At 50.3% G+C, this 20,582-nt stretch overlaps 2 protein-coding genes across 6 annotated transcripts; both read left to right on the forward strand.

Annotated features, from left to right (window-relative positions):
* Positions 1–8,829: 8,829 nt before the first annotated feature.
* On the forward strand, positions 8,830–18,587 carry LOC128341962 (zinc finger protein with KRAB and SCAN domains 7-like). 5 transcript variants are annotated; one of them, XR_008314693.1, is made up of 8 exons: positions 8,830–9,029; positions 11,451–12,076; positions 13,000–13,126; positions 13,280–13,375; positions 13,611–13,696; positions 14,374–14,500; positions 15,894–17,578; positions 18,507–18,587. XR_008314693.1 is itself a non-coding variant. In XM_053288681.1 (7 exons), the coding sequence occupies exons 2-7, from the start codon at positions 11,651–11,653 to the stop codon at positions 16,715–16,717; spliced, it is 1,686 nt and encodes a 561-aa protein (XP_053144656.1). In that variant the 5' UTR covers positions 8,830–9,029; positions 11,451–11,650; the 3' UTR covers positions 16,718–18,464. The 5 variants fall into 5 exon arrangements, 3 of the variants coding, with proteins under 3 accessions (XP_053144656.1, XP_053144657.1, XP_053144658.1); XR_008314692.1 differs by having other exon boundaries at positions 15,894–17,574; XM_053288681.1 differs by lacking the exon at positions 18,507–18,587 and having other exon boundaries at positions 15,894–18,464.
* Positions 16,718–17,195, forward strand: LOC128343870 (oocyte zinc finger protein XlCOF20-like). Its single transcript, XM_053293306.1, has 2 exons — positions 16,718–16,749; positions 16,817–17,195. The coding sequence occupies exons 1-2, from the start codon at positions 16,718–16,720 to the stop codon at positions 17,193–17,195; spliced, it is 411 nt and encodes a 136-aa protein (XP_053149281.1).
* Positions 18,588–20,582: the final 1,995 nt, after the last annotated feature.

The raw sequence follows: 20,582 nt of genomic DNA on the forward strand, positions 1-20,582 counted from the left end.
GAGGAAGGGGAATGATCGGATGGCCATCAGACAGAAAAAGCCCCACATTCATGCAGACTGTTCCCACCAGAGGACGCTTCAAATCTATTGGTAAAGGCCATAAAAGCCCTAGGCCTCAAAATCTAAGGCATGCTGGAGCACGCTACCCCTTCCAGGCAGTCCCTGGTGCTTCCCCCACACCGTCCTCAGAACTACTTTTTCCCTTGCCGGAAACCTTCTCGGAGGACCTGCACCAGGAGTGGCACACTCCAGCCGTACAGAAAAAGACCACCACCATGGCCAACAAGCACTATAGCTTTGTACCCTCGGCGGCCACCTTATTCCAAGTGCCTCACATACCTGCTCTCACGTCGGAAGCTGTGTTACCTAAGGATGGGGAATCAGTCCTTAAGGAACCCCCTGAAAAGAAACAAGCATATCAGTTGAAAAAGAATAACAAATGTCTCTCCCTCTCTATAGGGCATCCATCGTAGCCTCCAACCTGTGCAGGGCCGCCCTACTCTGGTCGGATGAGCTGTTACAGTCACCTAGGCTGAACGTCCACCGGCAGGGACAGATACTCTTAAAGATTCAAAAGGTGCAGGCTTTCATAGCGGATACAATGCTCGATACAGTGCGCTTCGGGGCATGCACCACGTCCAACAACGTGGTGGCCAGGTGGGCACTGTGCTTGAAACACTGGCAAGTTGACTCCGCATCTCGGTCGAACCTGGTGGCAGTCCCCTTCTCTGCCACCAAGTTATTCAGGGACGAGGCCCTAAAGGACATTTTGGTGGAAACCAGAGACAAGAGGAAAGCCCTACCATCCACCATATGCAAGTAGGAAAAGTGACCAAACAAGAGGTTCAACCAGCCCTTTCGGCCCTTCCGCCCTGGCCATCGCCCCCACCGAAAGGGACATCAGGCTACAGCGCACCGGATGGAACAGGCAACGCTTCAATGCCAGACCTAACACACAAAAGCAGCAATTTGGACCACAGAACAAGTCACGCCAGGCCTTCTGACTCAGTTCAGATGGGAGGTCGCCTAACTCAGTTCTGTCACTCATGGGAGACCTCCATAACTGACAGATGGGTCCTCAACACTATCAAGAACAGATGCAGAATAGAATTATTGTTAAAACCCCAATACCGCTTCATGCCAACCGCTTCATGTCAAAATCATCCTGAAAGCACACGGCGCTTCAGCAAGCAGTAGATCACCTCCTGGCCATCAGCGCAATGGAATCTGTCCCCCAGTCGCAGCACCATCAAGGTATTTGCTCCATCTTGTTCACCATGCCCCAAAAAGACGGAACATTCTGGGCAGTCTTGGACCACAGATTCCTAAACACATGAGTCAGGCGCAGGAGTTTCAGAACGGAAACGCTCCGCTCCATAGCAGAAAACCTCCACCACAGGGATTTACTGGCATCCATCGACCTCACAGAAGCATACCTGCACATTCCAATTCATCCGGACTCCCGCCGTTTGCTACACTTCTTCTACCAGGAGTGCCGTTACCAATACAGGGTGCTCCCATTCGGGCTATCATCCGCGCCAAGAATATTCACCAAGGTGTTGGCCCCACTGATGGCTCAACTCAGACTCAGGGGAGTCAGGCTCTTTGCTTAACTGGACAACATCCTCGTGCTGTCCAGAGGTGCCGCTGTCCAAGATGTGTCCAGCATGCTCGAGACACTGTCTTCACACTGGTTCCTAGTAAACAAATCCAAAAGTCAGCTAACTCCCTCCACGAAATTACAGCTTCTAGGAGTGATCATAGACACCATACAGGACAGACTATTTCTCCCCAGTGACAGAAGGACCAAGATTGTGGACCTCATCTGCTCCATCATGGTTCCCAGCAGAGTACGTATCCTGCGGTTAGCGCAACTTCTGGGCCTGATGTATCCACATTGGAGGCGGTACCATGGGCACGCTTCCACCTCAGACCATTGCAGTGGTTCCTCGTACCCCACCAGCAGGAGATCGCACTGAGACGACAAACAATGCTCGTCCTCCCTACCTCCATCAAGAGATTGCTGTGCTGGTGGATGAGCACGACAACCCTCAGCCAGGGGAAACCCTTCCTGGACCCCACGCGAGTGATAGTGACAACAGACGCCAGCTTCCACAGGTGGGGGGCACATTGTCTCTCTCACTCAGCCCAGGGGACATGGGTTCCTCAAGAGAAATGCCACAGCATGAACTAGTTGGAGTTGAAAGCCATTCGGCTAGCACTCAAGGCCTTCATCCAACTAGTCAAGACCAAGGATGTGCTCATCAGAACAGACGACACAACTGCCAAGGTACATGTAAACCTCCAAAGAGGGACCAGATCCCAATTTATTATTATTTTATTTATTTATCCAATTTATATACCACCCTTCCAAAGTGGCTCAGGGTGCTTTACAACAAGGTAAAAACAATTAAAATCAGTTTACAATTAAAATCAAAACTATAAAAACAGAATAAAACCTATTTATTTATTTATTTATTTAATTTTTGCATTTTTATACCGCCTTTTGTTAAAAGATAGCCCCAAGGCAGTTTACAAAGTTAAAAACATACAATAAAAACACAATAAAAACATCATGCTAAAGGTATAAAAACATATAAAAACAGGCATAAAACAAATAAAACAATTCAACAATTCAACAGCTAAAAACCCCTGGAGAACCAGGGCAACCATTTAAAAACAATTTTAAAACAATGTTTCAATCATTTAAAACCCTGGAAGGCCAGGCCAAACAGATAGGTTTTAAGGGCTCTCCTGATGGATAGTAATGATCTTGAATTACTGATTTCTCCCGGGAGTGCATTCCATAGAGCCCCCACAATGAGCACCTCCGTCTTGCTTGGATTCAGCTTCAATTTGTTATCCCTCATCCAGCCCATTATTGCCTGTAGGCAGGCATTTAGAGAATGAATGCCATCTCCTGAAGATGAAAAGAAGTAGATTTGGATGTCATCAGCATACCGATAACACCCAACACCAAATCTCCCGATGACCTCACCCAACGGTTTCATGTAGATATTAAAAAGCATTGGTGACAGAATGGAGCCCTTGGGGACTCCATATAACAGCTCCCGTTTTGAGGAGCAACTGTCACCAAGCTCCACCATCTGGAATCTACCCAAGAGATAGCGGAACCACTGCAAAGTAGTGCCCACCAGGGCACTGACAGAATCACCAGCCTCACCAGCGTCAAAATCCTCCAAGGCCTTTTGAAATCCTACTGGGTCCAGCAGCCTTTTTGGACAGACCATCCTAATAGGTCCACCACCCTTGCAGGGGTGGATGGCAGCTGTGAGACCAGGTTAACCAGGTAGTGGTCCATCCATGACAATGGGGAAGCCACATGAAGAAGCAACTCGCCTGATGCAGTGGGCAGAAAGACACCTCACCTCCCTCATAGCCCATCACCTCTGTGGAGCTATGAACATGCAGGTGGACTCAGCTTCACCCAGCGAAGTGGAGGCTCAGCCCAGAGGTCTTCAGGCTCCTCACAGAGGCCCTGGGACGACCGGTGGTGGACCTCTTCACATCACAGCACAACACCCAACTAGCACGCTTCTTCTCATGCTTCCCGTGTCAAAGAGCAGAGGCGGTGGATGCAATGTCCAGTCCCTGGCCAAGAGAGCTCCTGTATGCCTTTTCTCCAGTGCCCCTACTCACCAGGTTCCTTCGCTGGGTCTGGCTGATGGAGGCACAGGTGATCCTGGTTGCACCTCATTGGCCACGCCGCCCGTGGTTCCCGGAAATCCTGCATCTAGTGGTGGACGGTCCATGGTTCCTCCCGGCAAGAGATGATCTACTCAACCAAGGCCTGATTCTGCGCCACGGTTCAGGTTTGCCACCTGGCGACTAAACGCAGCATTCTGAGCTGCCTGGGTTATGACAAGAGAGTCCTGGACACCCTGTTGGCATCCAAACGACCTTCCACAAATAGGATCTACCAGTCCACATGGTGCATTTTCCTGAGATGGTGCAGGCAACGCAAGCTCGTACCCACAGACTGTGGCCTCTCGGAGCTATTGGCTTTCCTTTAGGACGGTCTCGACAAGGTTCTGCGGGCAAACACCATTAAGTGCCACACAGCGGCGCTCGGAACCCTCCTGACACTGCCTAAAGGGAAGAGCATATCATACCATCCTCCCTTGAAGATATTCCTGCGGGGAGCGACGCTTATTCCACCACCGACAGTGCACTGCTTCCCCTCTTGGGATCTGCACAAGGCCCTTAGAGTCCTGCACGCACCCCCATTCAAACCGCTGCGTCCCATCTCACTGCGGATACTCTCCATGAAGACGGCATTCCTGGTGGTCATCACTTCCGCCAGGCGAGTGTCAGAGCTCAGGGCGCTGTCCGCCAACAACAGGTTCTGCATATTCTCCTTGGATGCGGTGACACAGATACGAGACCCCTCATTCCAACCAAAGGTCGCCTCAGTCTTCCACAGATCACAGAACCTCGTTCTGCCTTCCTTCTGACCAAGTCCCTCCCACCCTCGGGAGAAGGAGTGGCACAAACTTGATGTCCACCAGTGCCTAAAGACCTGCCTCAAACGGGCATCACCCTTCAGGGCCACGGAAGCCCTATTCATGTCCTTCTTACCATCCACAATGTGACACACATACTCAAACTTACAGATCCTGACTCGCTGGCTTCATTAATTAACTTATTTAATCATATTTTTATACTGCCTGATATGTACATCTCTAGGCGGTGTACAAAAAGGAGCATTAGTCACTCACCCTGAAAGCTTCTTCTAGCTGGTAGTGTTGAGGACATCTCAACACACCCAGGGCTCCCTCGGCTCCTGGCATTCCTTCTTTCCTTAATACCTGAACTATATCTACCAAACTGCACCTTATTACAACAACTAACCTACCTTTATTTCTTATATGGTATTTACCCTTATGTCTTATTATAATTATTTTTATTTTACATTTTCTATCCTGCTCTTTCTCCAAAGATTCCAGAGCGGTGTACTACATACTTTGGTTTCTCCTCACAACAACCCTGTGAAGTAGGTTAGGCTGAGGGAGAAGTGACTGGCCCAAAGTTAACCAGCTAGAATCATGGCTGAATGGGGATTAGAACTCGGGTCTCCCCAGTCCTAGTCCACCACTCTAACCACTACACCACACTGGCTTATGCATTATCTACCTTCTAGAACAGGGATTCTCAACGTTGGGTCTCCAGATGTTATTGGACTTCAGCTCCCATAATCCCCAACCAAAGGCCACTGGGGCTGGGGATTATGGGAGTTCAAGTCCAATAACATCTGGGGACCCAACGTTGAGAATCCCTGTTCTAGAGGTTTGGCTGTTCTAAGTAAACTGGGAGGGGTTATCTTCCCAGGTCACTTAAAGGCTTCAAATTTGAATTGATGATGTCCTGCACCGGAGCATGCTGGGAAGGATAACCCATGTTACTGAGTTGAAGTCAGTGAGTCAGGATTCTGTAAGTCTGAGTATGTGTGTTTTCTGTCCACAGGTTCTCCCATTGATGAGCCGACTAGGGTCTGCCCTGGTTGCATATAAATTGGAGACTTGATGTGTGAGCACTGTAAGATATCTCCCTTAGGAGATAGAGCTGTTCTGGGAAGAGCAGAAGGTTCAAGGTTCCCTCCCTGGCATCTCCAAGATAGGGCTGAGAGAGATTCCTGCCTGCAACCTTGGAGAAGCTGCTGCCAGTCTGTGAAGACAATACTGAGCTAGATAGACTAATGGTCTGACTCAGTATATGGCAGCTTCCTATATTTCTATGTTCTTTCGGGTAGTGAAATCCAAAACAGATTGTGAGGAACTCCAAAAGGATCTCTCCAAACTGGGGGAGTGGGCAACAAAGTGGCAAATGCATTTCACTTTAGGCAAGCATAAAGTGATGCACATTGGGACGAAAAACCCCAACTGATGGGATCTGAGCTGTCCGTGACTGACTAGTGATGTGCACGGAACCACAGAAGCGTGGTCCGGCACTGGGGGGAGTGTCTCTTTAAGGGGGTGGTGGTAGTACTTACCCCCTCCGCTGCTCTTCCCCCTCCGGCGCTGTTACTGTTTAAAATGTTCTGGGGCCGGCAGAGTTCCTCCCTGCCGCCCCTGCCCCCGTCGTTGTCCTCGTAAGCCTTGAACAAGGAAGAGCTGTCAGCGCGCATGTGCCCTTTGCGGCGCACGTGATTGTCTTCGCCGCTGGCGTGCGCGCGCACCACATACGTCATGTAGCGCACGCACGCCAGCGGCAAACACAAGCGCGCCACAAAGGGCGCATGTGCGCCGACAGCTCTTTCTTGTTCAAGGCTTACGAGGACAACAACGGGGGCAGGGGCAGCAGGGAGGAACTCTGCCGCCCCCAGAACATTTTAAACAGTAACAGCGCCGGAGGGGGAAGAGCGGCGGTGGGGGGTAAGTACTAACCCCCCCTTTAAAGTGACACTCCCCCACCCTCCAAACCACCGGACCGCCAGAATTCCGGACCGGTTCAGAGGCATTTTTAATGCCCCCCCCAGACCGAACCATGCACACTCCTATGACTGACCAGGAGAGGGATCTTGGGGTCGTGGTGGGCAGCTCGTTGAAATTGTCGACTCAATGTGTGGCAGCTGTGAAAAAGGCCAATTCCATACTAGGGATCATTCAGAAGGGCCCAGAGCACCTTTCTTATGAGGCAAGGATACAACACCTGGGCCTATTTAGTTTAGAAAAAAGACGACTGCGGGGAGATGTGATACAGGTCTATAAAAACATGCATAGTGTGGAAAAAGTGGATAGAGAGAATTTTTTCTAGCTCTCACATAACACTAGAACCAGGGGTCATCCCATGAAATTGATTGCTGGGAAATCTAGGACCAACAAACGAAAGTACTTTTTCACATAATGCATAATCCACTTGTGGAATTCTCTGCCACAAGATGTAGTGGCAGCCAACAACTTGGGTGGTTTTAAGAACAGTTTGGATAACCTCATGGAGGAGAGGTCTATCATTGGTTACTTGCTGGAGGGCTATAGGCCACCTCCAGCCTCAAAGGCAGGATGCCTCTGAATACCAGTTGCAGGGGAGTCTCCTGCCTGTGGCTTCCAGCAGCATCTGGTGGGCCACTGTGTGAAACAGGATGCTGGACTAGATGGGCTTGCGGCCTGATCCAGCAGGGCCGTTCTTATGTTCTAACCCCCCGCCACACACACACACACTCTCTCTCTCTCTCTCTCTCTCTCTCACACACACACACACACACACGTTAAAAACGAAAAGCCTGGCAAAATAGATAGGTTTTCAGAAGCTTAGGAACATAAGAAGCTGCCATCTACTGAGTCAGACCATTGGTCTTTCTAGTTCAGTATGGTCTTCATAGACTGGCTGCGGCTTGGAATCTCTCTCAGCCCTCTCTTGGAGAAGCCAGTGAGGGAACTTGAAACCTTCTGCTCTTCAAGAGCAGCTCCATCCCCTCAGGCAGGGAATATCTTACAAAACACACACTTCTGGTCTCCCATTCATATGCAACCAGAGCAGGCCCTGCTTAGCTAAGGGGACAAGTCATGCTTGCTACCACAATCAGTTAGACAGTCCTCAAGTTAATGCACTTGCACCTCAAAGGTTTATGCATCCTCCATCTTGGATCGGGGTGGATGACATAATCACAAACTACACCATTGGGGCATACCTGTGTGTCCATTCAGCGGTAGCAAGTTCTGTTCAAATGGGTTAGAATGTCCACAAGTTAGCCCACTTATGTCTCAAAGGTTCTCAAAGGTTTACGTGTCCACCATCTTGAACTGGGTGGATGACATCGTCATAATTGTCACTGCTGAGGCATGCCTATGTGTCCCTACAGCTGTAGCAAATTTGGTTCAAATCAGTTAAGCTATTCACAAGTTAGCTGTCTTGCGCCTCACAAGTTTACACATCCGCCATCTTGAATCAGGTTGGATGACATCATCACAAGCTATGCTACAGAGGTGTCCCTGTGAGTCACTCACTGCAACTGTAACCAATTTGGTTCATATAGGTTTGGCAGTCCACAAATTAGCCCATTTGCACCTCTGATGTTCAGGCAGCCGCCCCCTTGAAGTGGAGTGGATGACATCATCATCACACCATTCCATTTGGCCCAAATGATTTGGGCATCCCTATGTGCCCCTACAGCTGTAGAAAACTGGGTTCCAATTGGGTAGGCGGTTCACAAGTTAGCCCACCGGCCTCTGCCATCTTGGATTGGGGTGGATGACATCATCACAAACTACGCCCTTGAGGTATCCCTACAACTCTACCCGATTTTGTTCATATTGGCCCAGGCATTGGGAAGTGGATTGGGGGGGGCACCAAAATGGATACACACACACAATGCTGGGTGACCTCATCAGCCCCCTGGAAAGGAGATTCCAAGCAGCACAGTGTGGGTCAGAGGAAGGGAGGCAGTAGGGAGGTGATGATGATGAACTGTCAGGGGGCGCCTCCCAAGGCCTTGAGAACCAGGCTCCCCACTGATCTTGGGGCACAACTGCGGACGGGCTTCTCCCTCCTGCAGTTGGGCCAGGCGTGGCTCTGTGGCCAAAGTGCTGAGACGGGAGAAAGCAGCCAAGGCTCAGGGCTGGTCCTAGCTGGAGACTGACTGGGGCGGAGCCTCCTCCTCCCTCCCGCCTCTTCCTTCTCCCCTGCCCAGCATCCCCCCCCCCCGCCCCGATGCATCCTACAGCAAGGGAAAAGAGGGAGCAGATGCTATTAACCCGTAACCTCCGAGGCTCACACCCAGGGGCGTGGCAGGTGGTGACGTCATGCAGAACCCAGGTTCCAGAACCCGCCGGGGCTTTCGCGCGCTCGACTCCGCCCCCCCCCGCCCCATTCTCTCCCCTCCCTGAGAGATTCCCCCTTCCATGCCCCCTCCCCTCTGCCTGCCTGGAGAACCGCTGGGCAAGAGAAGAGAGTCACGCTTCCCAGAGAGAACGGTGAGATGGAAGGCTGGCTCTGCTGCAAGCAGGCACGTCCCGTCCCGTCTGGCTTTACTCGCCAGCAGCAGCTCCAGCAGCTTCTTGGGAGAAAATCCGGTGAGTGCCAAGAAGTGAGGCTCTGCTCTGGGGTGCAAGGGACACCCACCCCCCGCGCGCTTCCCGGGACCAGACAGGCAATGCAATACCAGGCAGGCAAGGGAGGAGGCTTCGGGAGGAAAGAGGACGCCCCCCGTTGGAGAGGGCAGAGCTCCTGCTTCAATCCTGGCAGCCTCTCCATATCATAGGAACATAGGAAGCTGCCATATACTGAGTCAGATCATTGTTCCATCTCGCTCAGTATTGTTTACACAGACTGGCAGCAGCTTCTCCAGGGTTACAGGCAGGAATCTCTCTCAGCCCTATCTTGGAGAAGCCAGGGAGGGAACTTGAAACCTTCTGCTCTTCCCAGAGCAGCCCCATCCCCTGAAGTCGGGAATATCTTACAAAGCACACACTTCTAGTCTCCCATTCACGCTTCCTAGATAGCTAGGTGAAATGCAAGGCTGGCTCTGCAAGCAAGGCACTTCCCGTCCTGTCTGGCTTTTCTCACCAGTAGCTTCTTGGGAGGAGAATCCAGTGAGTGCAAGGAAGTGAGGATCTGGGGTGCAAGGGAGCCCCCCCCCCCTTCCCAGGACCCAATAGGGAATGAAGGGCCAGGCAGAGGAAGAGGCTTCGGGAGGAGAGAGGCCATTCAATTGGAGGGGCTGCTGCTCAGGGGCAGCAGTCTGGCAGAACTCCTGCTTCAATCCCTGGCTGGCAGCCTCTCCATGTCGCAGCAGGCCTTCATCGGCAGCTGGACCTAGAGTGTGGCTCCGTAGAAGGTGCTCTCTAGTCAGTCTTCCCTAAGGGACAGGGGCGTAGCTATAATTGAGCGAAAGGGTTCAAAGAACATGGGCCCCCAGCTCCTGAGGGCCCTCCAGCTCCACCCCTCCCTATTTTCTTCATTATCTCCCTCACTCTGGGGGGCTACCAGAGAGAGGGATGAACACGGGCCCCCTCTCCCCTAGCTACGCCCCTGCTAAGGGATCATGTCAGAGAGATATTTGTCCTGGTGGCAAGAATTGCTGAGAAAACCGAGGCCATAGCTCAGTGGCCGAGCATCTGCTTGCAGACAGAAGGTCCCAGGTCTCTCAAGGCAGGGCTGGGGAAATCTGCTGCCTGAAGCCTTCGAGAGGCCACTGCCAGTCAGTGACAATGCTGAGCTAGATCGATCAAGGGTCAGACTCAGTATATGGCAGCTTCCGATGTCCCTAATGATCCCTGGAGCAGCCCCACCAGAGAAGATTGAGCTGGATGCACCCAGGATCTGAAAGAGTAGAGGCTAGCCTAGTCCTGAGGCTGAAAGATCTTACCCTGCAATTCTGGTGGATGGGTTAAGCTGTCCCCCTATTGGGCACTGGAAAATAAAGCGGTGGTGGTAATTGGTGCTGAGAAATAGTGATTCAAAAGTCGGCAATGTACTGACCTTAGAAGGACTTCCATTGCCCCTGACCACCACTAGGAATCCATACTGCTGGGTGTGATGGACCAGTCATCTCACTGAGGATAAGACACTGTTTGAAATCTATAAATAGGGGGATCCTGCATCCCAGCAAGCATGAATAAGGGGATTGCACAGAAAGGCTCTTGATTGTAAAATGATGGAGAAAGGGACACTTGAGTGTTCCAGACTGGAAGACCCATCCTGCGGCAGCTTCATTGGTTACTGGTCCGCTTCTGGGCTCGATCCAAGGTGCTGACCTTTTCCTTTAAAGATCTAGATGGTTTGGGGCAGGGGTACCTGTCGGACTGGATTCGCCCCTATGAATGTGTCAGGGCCCTCCATTCATTGTCTCTGGCCCTGCTCATGGCCCCGCCACTAACAGAGATCCAGTTGGCGGGTAGTAGAGACAGGGCCTTTTCGGTTGTGGCCCCTCAGCCTTGGAACACCCTCCCTGAAGAACTTCGCCATGCTCCCTTCCTCAGTGTTTTTAAAAACCACTAAAGACACACGTTTTTAAGGAGGTTTTTAATGCTCCATCTTTGGTTCGATCTGGTATGTTCATTAGTTTTTACTTTTGATACTTTTCAGTTTTTAGCTTTTAAAATAGCTTTTAATTTGAATCTTAATACTGATTGTGGTTTTTAACCTGACTTTTCACTTCTTTACTCAATTTGGTTAATTTTATTACTTTTTAAAAAATATATTCTATGTATTATTGTTGTGAGCTGCCCAAAGCAGTAGTGTGTCTGAGGGGCAGGTGTAGATATTTCACATAAATAAATAATTTCTCCATGTGTGGCTCAGTTGTATTAACCAAACCCTAAACTGTGGAAGATTTTGAATGATACAGAACCCTTCCTTCAGCCTAACTGAAGGGGGGGGGACCCTTTAAAATTAGGAGGGACTGTTCCTGAATAGGAGTTAGATGAAACTTTGTTGATCTTTGATGCTGTCTGATTCTTCATGTTTTTTCTTCATCTTCCCCATTTTCTCAGGGAGAAGCTGGAGTTTGAATGTGAATGATATGCTTGTCTGGAAACAACAATAACTTTCAAAATAACCAGCAAACTTGCCTTGGCCTAGTGTGGCTAAGAGGTGGATTCATCACATTCTTCTTGCCCTGGGAGGCAAAGTAGCATTAGAGGAAGAAGAGCTTTTGGGTGTGTTGGGCGCTTAAGCTGAGCTTAGAGAGACCATGGATGTGCCAAGCCCAGCAAAGAGTGGATCAGGGAAGGGGACAGAAAAAGGCCCTCCAGCCACCCAGTCTGGCAATGATAAGGGATTCTGGGAAAGAACTGTGCAGAAGATCCTGGGAGGAGACACCACCAGCTCAGATGTCCAGGTCAGGAGATTCAGAGAGTTCGTCTACCAGGAAGCTGAGGGGCCCCGAGAGGTTTGCAGCCGACTCCACCACCTTTGCCAGCAGTGGCTGGAGCCAGAGATACACACGAAAGCTCAGATGCTGGACCTGGTGATCCTGGAGCGGTTCCTGACCATCCTGCCCCCAGAGATGGAGAGCTGGGTGAGGGAATGCGGAGCGGAGACCAGTTCCCAGGCGGTGGCCCTGGCAGAAGGTTTCCTCCTGAGCCAGGCAGAGGAGAAGAAGCAGGGAGAGCAGCAGGTGAGAGAGCATTTCATCCAGGTCGTTTCAAGGGGCTGGAAGTGTGTGGGACACTGTCCACATAAGTTCTATCACTTGCCGACTTTTGTGCAGAAATCATCTGAACTCTGATCTCCCTAGGGAAGATGCTCTTCCCACAGCAGCCTCCTCCCTAAGGGGAATATCTGACAGTGCTCAAATGCAGTCTCCCATTCAAATCCAAACCAGGATGGAACCTGCTTAGCCAAGGGGAAAATTCATGCTTGCTACCACAAGACCAGCTCCCCTCCCATTCTTCCCTCTTCTGGTCCCATTTTTTTCAGTGTTAGGTTACTAACAGAGACTGCTTAGAGAGGAACCTGCCTCTGTTATCAGGATCGTTCTGCTACATTAGGAACATAGTAAGCTGCCATATACTGAGCTGTAATCTCTCTCATCCCTATTTTAGAGAAGCCAGGGAGGGAACTTGAAACCTTCTTGCTCTTCCCAAAGCATAATTTGGAGCATCTGCAGACTTGAATGCAGAAGGTTCCAGGTTCCCTCCCTGACATCTCCAAGATAGGGCTGAGAGAGATTCCTGCCTGGAACCTTGTAAAGTGTGCTGCCAGTCTGTGTAGACAATACTGTTCTAGATGGTCCAGTTGGATGACCTGCTAAGAGGCAGCTTCCTTTGTTCCTATAGACGTCACCTCCTGCTAAATATCAGATAATTGCCACTTTTCAAAGGGGCCTCTGTTCTCAGTCATCAGGGGCTGTCCTCTTTCTCCAAAGCTCTTCTGCTACCTTCTAGAGGGCCTTCTGGGCTGTGAGGCTCAGACTAGGAGAGGTTGTTCCCGGGGATGCCTGCTCTTTCAAATGGCTGCCCAAAGGGTATAGGAACTGGAACTGAGGCATGGAAATGCCTTTTCAAAAATGCCCCCCACTGCCACCTTCTCCTGTTCCAGACAGATGGGATGTTAGCCCAAGAAGCCACTGAGCTCCAAGATTGCGAGACGGCTCCGTTGGTGACCCGGCAGAAGCTGCTGTTCAGAAGGATTGGGCAGGAGAGTGATGGAGGCCCCATTGCGCTGGGTAAGGATAAAGGTAGAGTGTGCTGTTGAGTCAGTGTTGACTCCTAACAACCCTGGGGTTGTCTTTGGTAGAAGACAGGAGGGGTTGACCATTACCTCCTCCCGCCCAGTGATGTCTTTCAGCATCTTCCAATCTCACTCTTGCCCAATATAGGTTTTTCCCACAGTCTGGGAAACATACCAGTGGGGATGCAAACAGGCAACCTCATGCTTGCTAGGCCAGTCATTTCCTGCTGCGCCATTGACTTGGGTAAGGATGCATGGGGTGTCTTTTGACTTGGCTCTCCTCTCTTGAGAAACTCCAGGGCTGCTAAGGGGTTCCCCTTGAGCCTGTGTGTTAGAGATGCTTCTCTTGAGCCTCCTGAGTAGAGCTCCAACACAAAGCTTTGCATGGAGCCCTGAAGTGACAGGAAGACAGACTAATTTCACTGCTGCCACTTCCATGGAAAATGCCCTTCAAGCTCAAACTCTCTTCCCACTTCTAGGCAGTGAAATGACGCTGGCGACTCCTCCTGGACCTTCTCCTCTTGGTGGTGGAGTGGAAACTGTGGCTGTGCACTCACCAGATCAGGTAGGGGAAGAATTCCTGGCAGCCAGACCTCGCCTCTCTCTGGACCCCACTGAGCCTGAGTCAAAGGGGCTCCCTTCTGACTCTGAAAGCCACAGAGGAAATGTTGGGTCCTTCAGGAGAACCTTGAGCCTCCCCCTTTCTGGCAAGACTGATGGAGATACAGGGAGGTGGTTCTCAGGACCAGCCCTTCCTGGGTGAGGCAGTGCTAGCCAGGGAATGGCTGGTGGTGAGAAGCACTGCGATGGCGCCTGATCCCGGTGCTCCTCTTCCAGGTAGCCCACCTTGGAAACCCCGGCTCAAAGTGAGGCAGGAGGTCACGTGCACACTTCCTCCCTCACTGCCCGGCTGTATGTCCCATTGGGACTCTAAAAATGGCCGCCAGGAGTGTTGACCATAGAGCCCTGACTGCTGAGCGGCCAGGGAGAGTAGCCCTTCTGCTTTGTAGCAGGCTGCCTTTCCACTTCCCACACAGGGCATTGTGGGATGAGGGAGGACTTCCTCCTTCCAATCCCACCACTAAAGCAGTGCCGCTTCAGTGAGCATGTGACAGTTGGCACCCCGGCCCAACTCCGCTTGTGGTGGGGAAGGTAATTCGACCCTGCCTCCCCCCTCAGCTGTCCCCAGCTTAAGTGCCCTGGGTCACATGTCCAACCTTCATGTTGTATTGCTCTTTTCAGGAGTCTGTGAGCTTGGAGGAGGTGGCTGTGTGTTTCTCTGAGGAGGAGGCGGCTCTGCTGGATCCAGGCCAAAGGGCTCTGCACAGGGAAGTCCTGGAGGAGATTTCTGGGCATCTGGCCTTTCTGGGTAAGCCTCCCTCCTTGCCTCGGCTGATGGTTGGATGAACGTAGAAATGTCTGCTCTTGTCAGTCTGTAGCAAAGCACTCTGGGGATGACAGTGGCTGGACAGTGTTCCTTGGATTTTCTTCTTATTTGATGAAAAAGGTGTTTGTTTGCAACCAGAGCCTACAAGACCACATTCCTGAAACCCTCAATCGAATGGCAAAACCCGCACAAGCTCCTCTTCCAAGCTGGCCAGACTGTGAGCTCCCTTCAGCCCTTGCCTCATGAACCTGTTGCCACTACACTGGGTGGTGTTGGACATGGGGATTGGAGATTGTCTCCTGGCGTGGTCTAAGAGGGCGCTTTCCTCAGGGTTGGGGTTTCCTTGTCTGCACTGGGGCTGAGAGGGATACACCCTATAGATCTGTGATTGCTGGAATTCTAAAAACGACCTGGTTTCTTTCCCTCTGAAGGAAGAAATTCCGTTCGTACACTTGAGCTCACCTCCTGGCTGGAATAAGGTCTGGAGGAGAACTGGCCTTGTGTTCGCAAGCATGCCTTCTCCCCTGGACTAAAGAGGGTCTGCCCTGGGTGGCCTCTGAATGGGGGCACGACCAGTGAGCACTCTCGGATTCCTCTTTGGGGATGGGGCTTCTCTGGGGAGAGCAGCTGCATGCTTGCAGACAAAATGTCCCAGATTCCCTCCCTGGCAACCTCTCCCAGAGAGGGCTAAGAGAGAGTCCTGCCTGGAACAGTGGAGAAGCTGCTGCCAGTCTGTGTAGACAATAGTAAGCAAGATGGACCCATGGCCTGACTCCATACAAGGCAGCTTCCTATGTCCCTATGAACGGGAATGTGCACTTGTGGAGGAAGGAGAGGGATCAACAGGGAGTTGCTTGGCTGTGTGGTGGGCATCTTTCTCCATCAGATCCGCCTGCTTGTTCTCCCCAGCACAGCTTTTCCTCGGCTGAATGTCACCCACAGGAAAGATCTGACAGGGAAGATGGCCGAGGAATAGCTGAAGTGATTCTATCCACGGGGTAAGAGAGAGCTTTCAGCCACCCAAAGAAGGATGTCCAAACTATCCAAAATGCATCTCGTGGAGCAAGTGGCTGCCAGTTGATACCACTCACTAGAAAGGGGTGGGCAAAGTGGGCCCTCCAGCTGCTCTTGAACTACAACACCCATCTTCCCCCGACCAGATAAATGGTGGCTGGGGGTGATGGGAGTTGTAGTTCAGCAAATGCTGGAGGGCCCAGTTTGCCCACCCCTGAAATGGAGGCTGTTTTCTTCTAGCAGGAGCTGCCTTTCCACTGCCTCTTAGGCACGCTTGTCTCCTCACAGCAGTCAGCTGGGCTTGCTCCTTGAGGTGAGACTCTGTTGCTCCCTCACCACATTCCTCTCTTTATTGCTGCAGGTGATTGGAGGGCGGGAGAGAAACAGGCCAATGGAGCGAGAAGGAGAACCGAAGGGAGCCAGAAGAGGAGGCAGACTAGTCCTTCCGAAGGGCCAGACTTGCATTCCATCCCAATCCCAGGAGAATGCCACAAGAGAAGCAGCCGGAATAAGAGCCCTCAGTATGTAGAAACCTTGACTAGCCAGCCGCATCTGAGCAGACGTCTGAGAATCCACACAGGAGAGAAATGCTATACCTGCTCAGAGTGTGGAAAGAGCTTCAGTAGGAAGGTAGCACTTACTGTCCATCAAAGAATACACACAGGTGAGAAGCCTTTTAAATGCTCGGAATGTGGAAAGAGCTTCAGGCAGAAGGGAACGCTTATTTCCCATCAAAGAGTCCACACGGGTGAGAAACGTTATACCTGCTCAGAGTGTGGAAACAGCTTCAGTCGGAGGGTAGCACTTACTGTCCATCAAAGAATACACACAGGTGAGAAGCCTTTTAAATGCTCGGAATGTGGAAAGAGTTTCAGGCAGAAGGGAACGCTTATTTCCCATGAAAGAGTCCACACAGGAGAGAAACCATATACCTGCTCAGAGTGTGGAAAGAACTTCACTCAGGGTTACCAGCTTACTGCCCATCAGAGAGTCCACACAGGAGAGAAACCATATACCTGCTCAGAGTGTGGAAAGAGCTTCATTTGGAAGTCAAAGCTTACTTCCCATCAAAGAGTCCACACAGGGGAGAAACCGTATACCTGCTCAGAGTGTGGAAAGAGGTTCAGTCAGAAGTCAAAGCTTACTAACCATCAAAGAAACCACACAGGAGAGAAACCTTGTTAAATGCTCAGAATTTGGAAAGAACTTCACTCGGGGTTACAAGCTTACTGTCCATCAAAGAATCCACACAGGTGAGAAGCCATTTAAATGCTCGCAATGCAGAAAGAGCTTCACGGAGGGTGAACAGCTTACTGTCCATCAGAGAGTCCACACAGGAGAAAGGCCTTTTAAATGCTCAGAGGGTGGAAAGCTGTTCAGTCAGAAGTCACAGCTTACTAACCATCAAAGAATCCACACAGGAGAGAAAGCACATACCTGCTCAGAGTATGGAAGGAGGTTCAGTCATAAAGCAACACTTACTTACCAACAGACAGTCCACACAGGAGACAAGCCATTTACCTGCTCAGAGTGTGGAAAGAGCTTTATTCAAAACCTACAACTTACATTGCATCAAAGAAACCACACAGGAGGGAAACCATATACCTTCTCAGAGTGTGGAAAGAGCTACAGTCACAACCGAACGCTTATATTGCATCAATGAATCCACACAGTTTTAAATGCCCAAAATGTGGAAAATGTTTTACTCAGGTTGTAAGGCTTACCGTCCATCGCAGAATTTTTACAGGAGAGAAACCATATACCTTGTTAAGAGTGTGGAAACAGCTTAAGTTGTAGCAAAAATCTAAAATTGCCTCAAAGATTCCATACAGGTAAAATGTGGACCAACTGTTGGACTTGTTCCCTAACATTCAAAGTCTCAACAAAATGTGGTGACCATCACTGAAGTCCCGTTTTCAACCAAGGAATGTTATTGCCTTTTTGAACACACTGAGATGGGAGCAGGGAGTTAGAAGGGTTTCTCTGGAAAGACTGATGTGATGAAGGCCAGAGGCATGAGATGTTCCATTCCTTCTACCTCGGTGTGTAAGTTTTGATTGGGCTAATGAGGCTGTGCTTGCTAGCTTGGGAACCAAGTAGAGGGGGGTATTTTTTCCCCTTGAATTGGGCTTGTACACCTAGGCAATACAGGCACTATGTTAATTTTCACTCCATTTGACAGTCCCACTTTTTGAACCTTTTGCAAGTATTATGCTATTGCTTTGCATAAGGTTTGTTGTATATAATAAAGACTTTATTAGAAGCCCAATGGAAAGGAGCCTATGTGCTTCTTTTTGTTCAAATGATACTCCTGTATTAAGGGTTGGTGTTTGTTTCATGCTTGAAGAGATGTTGACCAGGAGAACTCACATGTTCCTGGCAGTTGCACTTTTTATATGAAAGAATCTCATCTTGACTCAGTCGAAATTTTTAGAGGTGAATGACCTTAACACAGTGGTACATATGCTAATAACCTCCAGGCTTGACTGCTGTAATGCAGTCTACGTAGGGCTACCTTTGTACATAGTCTGGAAACGACAATTGTTACAGAATGCAGCAGCCAGATTGGTCTCTGGGACAACATGAAGGGACCACATCACACTGGTTTTAAAAGAACTGCACTGGCTGCCAATATTTATTTTTATTTATTTTATTTATTATTAAATTTTTATACTGTCCTTCCAAAAGGCTCAGGGTGGCTTACATACAGATGCAATAAATTACAGTTGAAATACACAGTGCTGGTTCTTACCTAGAAAGCCTTTAACGGCTTGGGTCCAGGTTATTTAAGAGAGCGCCTCTTGTGTCATGAACCCTGCTGCCTGTTACGATCTTCTGGAGAGGTCTGGTTATGGTTGCCACAAGCTGGTCTGGTGGCGACCTAGTTCTGGGCTTTTTCTTTGGCTGCCCAGGGCTATGGAATATGCTTCCTGCTGAAATAAGAGTAACTCCTTCTCTGTTTGTTTGTTTTCAGGAAGAACCTCAAGACTCTCCTGTTTTTGCAGGATGTTGATTAGAATTAATTTTAATCCTTTAAAAAACTTTTTTAAAATTACTATTTTGTTCTCTTGTTTTTATTATGTCATGTAACTTAATCTGTGACTTTTAAATATTTTAAACTCTCAGCTGCTGGGTGAGGACATGTCAGTCATATGGGTTATCCTTCCCAGCATGCTCTGGTGCAGGACGTCAGTTCAAATTTGAAGCCTTTAAGTGATCCGGGATGATAACCCCTCCCAGTTTAGTTCATCCTCCTACGCGCTGGTGTGGTCCACTCAGCGGAGAAGCACTCTTATAGCCCTACCTATATCCTCTCAACCTTCCCTTCTCCTCCATCTTTGGAGGACTCCCCTCCTCCAAACCGTTCTCGCTCATACCTTTAAAACAAATAGACAAAAAACCTTTTCTCTCTGACACTTCCTCCTCCCCTCTCCCCCCCCCCCCCGCACCTGACTCCACTCTCCTCCCGGCTCCAACTCAATTCCTCGGCTCCCTTTTCTTCTGCTCCTGCCTGCTTCCAGTCAGGGCTCGCAAAGGAAGGGCAAGGTGCAGATCGGCCCGTTCCCTCCCCTCCCATTCCTCCCAAAGCCCTCAACAGACTCTTCAAGACCTCCACCTAATAGGAGGAAGAAGAGCAATAGGGGAAAACGCCATTGTAGCCATAAGAGAAGGCTACATAAGATGGGTCGGAAAGCACCAAGGTGCCCCCCTCCCCTCACTCCTCGGAAATATCAGAATATGCATCACCTGACCCCCACCTTGGAGGGCCTTCTGACCCCCTGTCTCTCCAGGACTCTGGCAGTCCTGCAGAGGAGCCCAAAAGGCCAGGCTTGCCCAAGGATCTAGCTGCTGAGCCAGACCCTGGAGTGGACTCAAGAGAGGAAGGGGAATGGTCGGATGGCCATCAGACAGAAAAGGCCCCACATTCACGCAGACTGTTCCCACCAGAGGACGCTTCAAATCTATTGGTAAAGGCCATAAAAGCCCTAGGCCTCAAAATCTAAGGCATGCTGGAGTATGCTACCCCTTCCAGGAGTCCTTGGTGCTTCCACACTGGCCTCAGGACTACTTTTTCCCTCGCCGGAAACCTTCTCGGAGGTCCTGCACCAGGAGTGGCACACTCCAGCCATACAGAGAAAGACCACCACCTTGGTCAATAAGCACTATAGCTTTGTACCCTTGGCGGCCACCTTATTCCAAATGCCTCACGTGGCCGCTCACGTCGGGAGCTGTGTTACCTAAGGATGGGGAATCAGTCCTTAAGGAACCCACTGAAAAACTAGAATTTCAGTTGAAAAAGAATAACGAAGGTATCTCCCTCTCTATAAGGGGATCCATCGCAGCCTCCAACCTGTCCAGGGCTGCCCTACTCTGGATGGATGAGTTGTTACAGTCACCTATGCTGGACCTCCACTGGCAAAGACAGATGCTCTTAAAGATTCAGAAGGTGCAGGCTTTCATAGTAGATACAACGCTCGATGCAGTGCGCTTCGGCGCATGTGCCACGGCCAACAAAGTGGTGGCCAGGCGGCCACTGTGGTTGAAACATTGGCAAGTTGACCCGGCATCTCGGTCGAACCTGGCGGGAGTGCCCTTCTCTGCCACCAAGTTATTCGGAGATGAGGTCTTAAAGGACATTTTGGTGGAAACTGGAGACAAAAGGAAGGCCCTTCCATCCACTATATGCATGGAGGAAAAGTTTCTGCCATCTTGAATCAGGGTGGATGACATCATCACAAACCACACTATGGGAGGTGCCCCTGTGTGTCACTCACTATAACTGTACCTAATTTGGTTCAAATCAGACATTCCACAAGTTAGCCCACTTGTGCCTCAAACATTCAGGTGTTGGGCATCTTGGATTGTGGTAGATGACATCATCACAAACTGAACCCGATTTGGTTCATATTGGTCCAGGCGTTGCAAAGTGGGTGGGGATGCGGGAATCGAGGGACACCAACACAGAATGCTGGGTGATCTCATCAGCCCCCTGGAAAGGAGGCTCCAAACATCACTGTGTGGGTCAGATTCAGAAGGAGGAGGGGGGGGT

This window comes from Hemicordylus capensis, chromosome 2 (genome assembly GCF_027244095.1).
Source record: "Hemicordylus capensis ecotype Gifberg chromosome 2, rHemCap1.1.pri, whole genome shotgun sequence".
NCBI lineage: Eukaryota > Metazoa > Chordata > Lepidosauria > Squamata > Cordylidae > Hemicordylus > Hemicordylus capensis.

Excerpts from the sequence above, each read along its gene's own strand:
- LOC128343870 (XM_053293306.1), top strand. The coding sequence starts at position 16,718 with ATGCTCAGAATTTGGAAAGAACTTCACTCGGG. Across the intron at positions 16,750-16,816 it reads TGGAAAGAACTTCACTCGGG|AAAGAGCTTCACGGAGGGTG; the intron begins GTTACAAGCTTA and ends CTCGCAATGCAG.
- LOC128341962 (XM_053288681.1), top strand. The coding sequence starts at position 11,651 with ATGGATGTGCCAAGCCCAGCAAAGAGTGGATCAGGGAAGGGGACAGAA. Across the intron at positions 13,697-14,373 it reads CTGTGCACTCACCAGATCAG|GAGTCTGTGAGCTTGGAGGA; the intron begins GTAGGGGAAGAA and ends TGCTCTTTTCAG. Across the intron at positions 14,501-15,893 it reads TGGGCATCTGGCCTTTCTGG|GTGATTGGAGGGCGGGAGAG; the intron begins GTAAGCCTCCCT and ends TTATTGCTGCAG.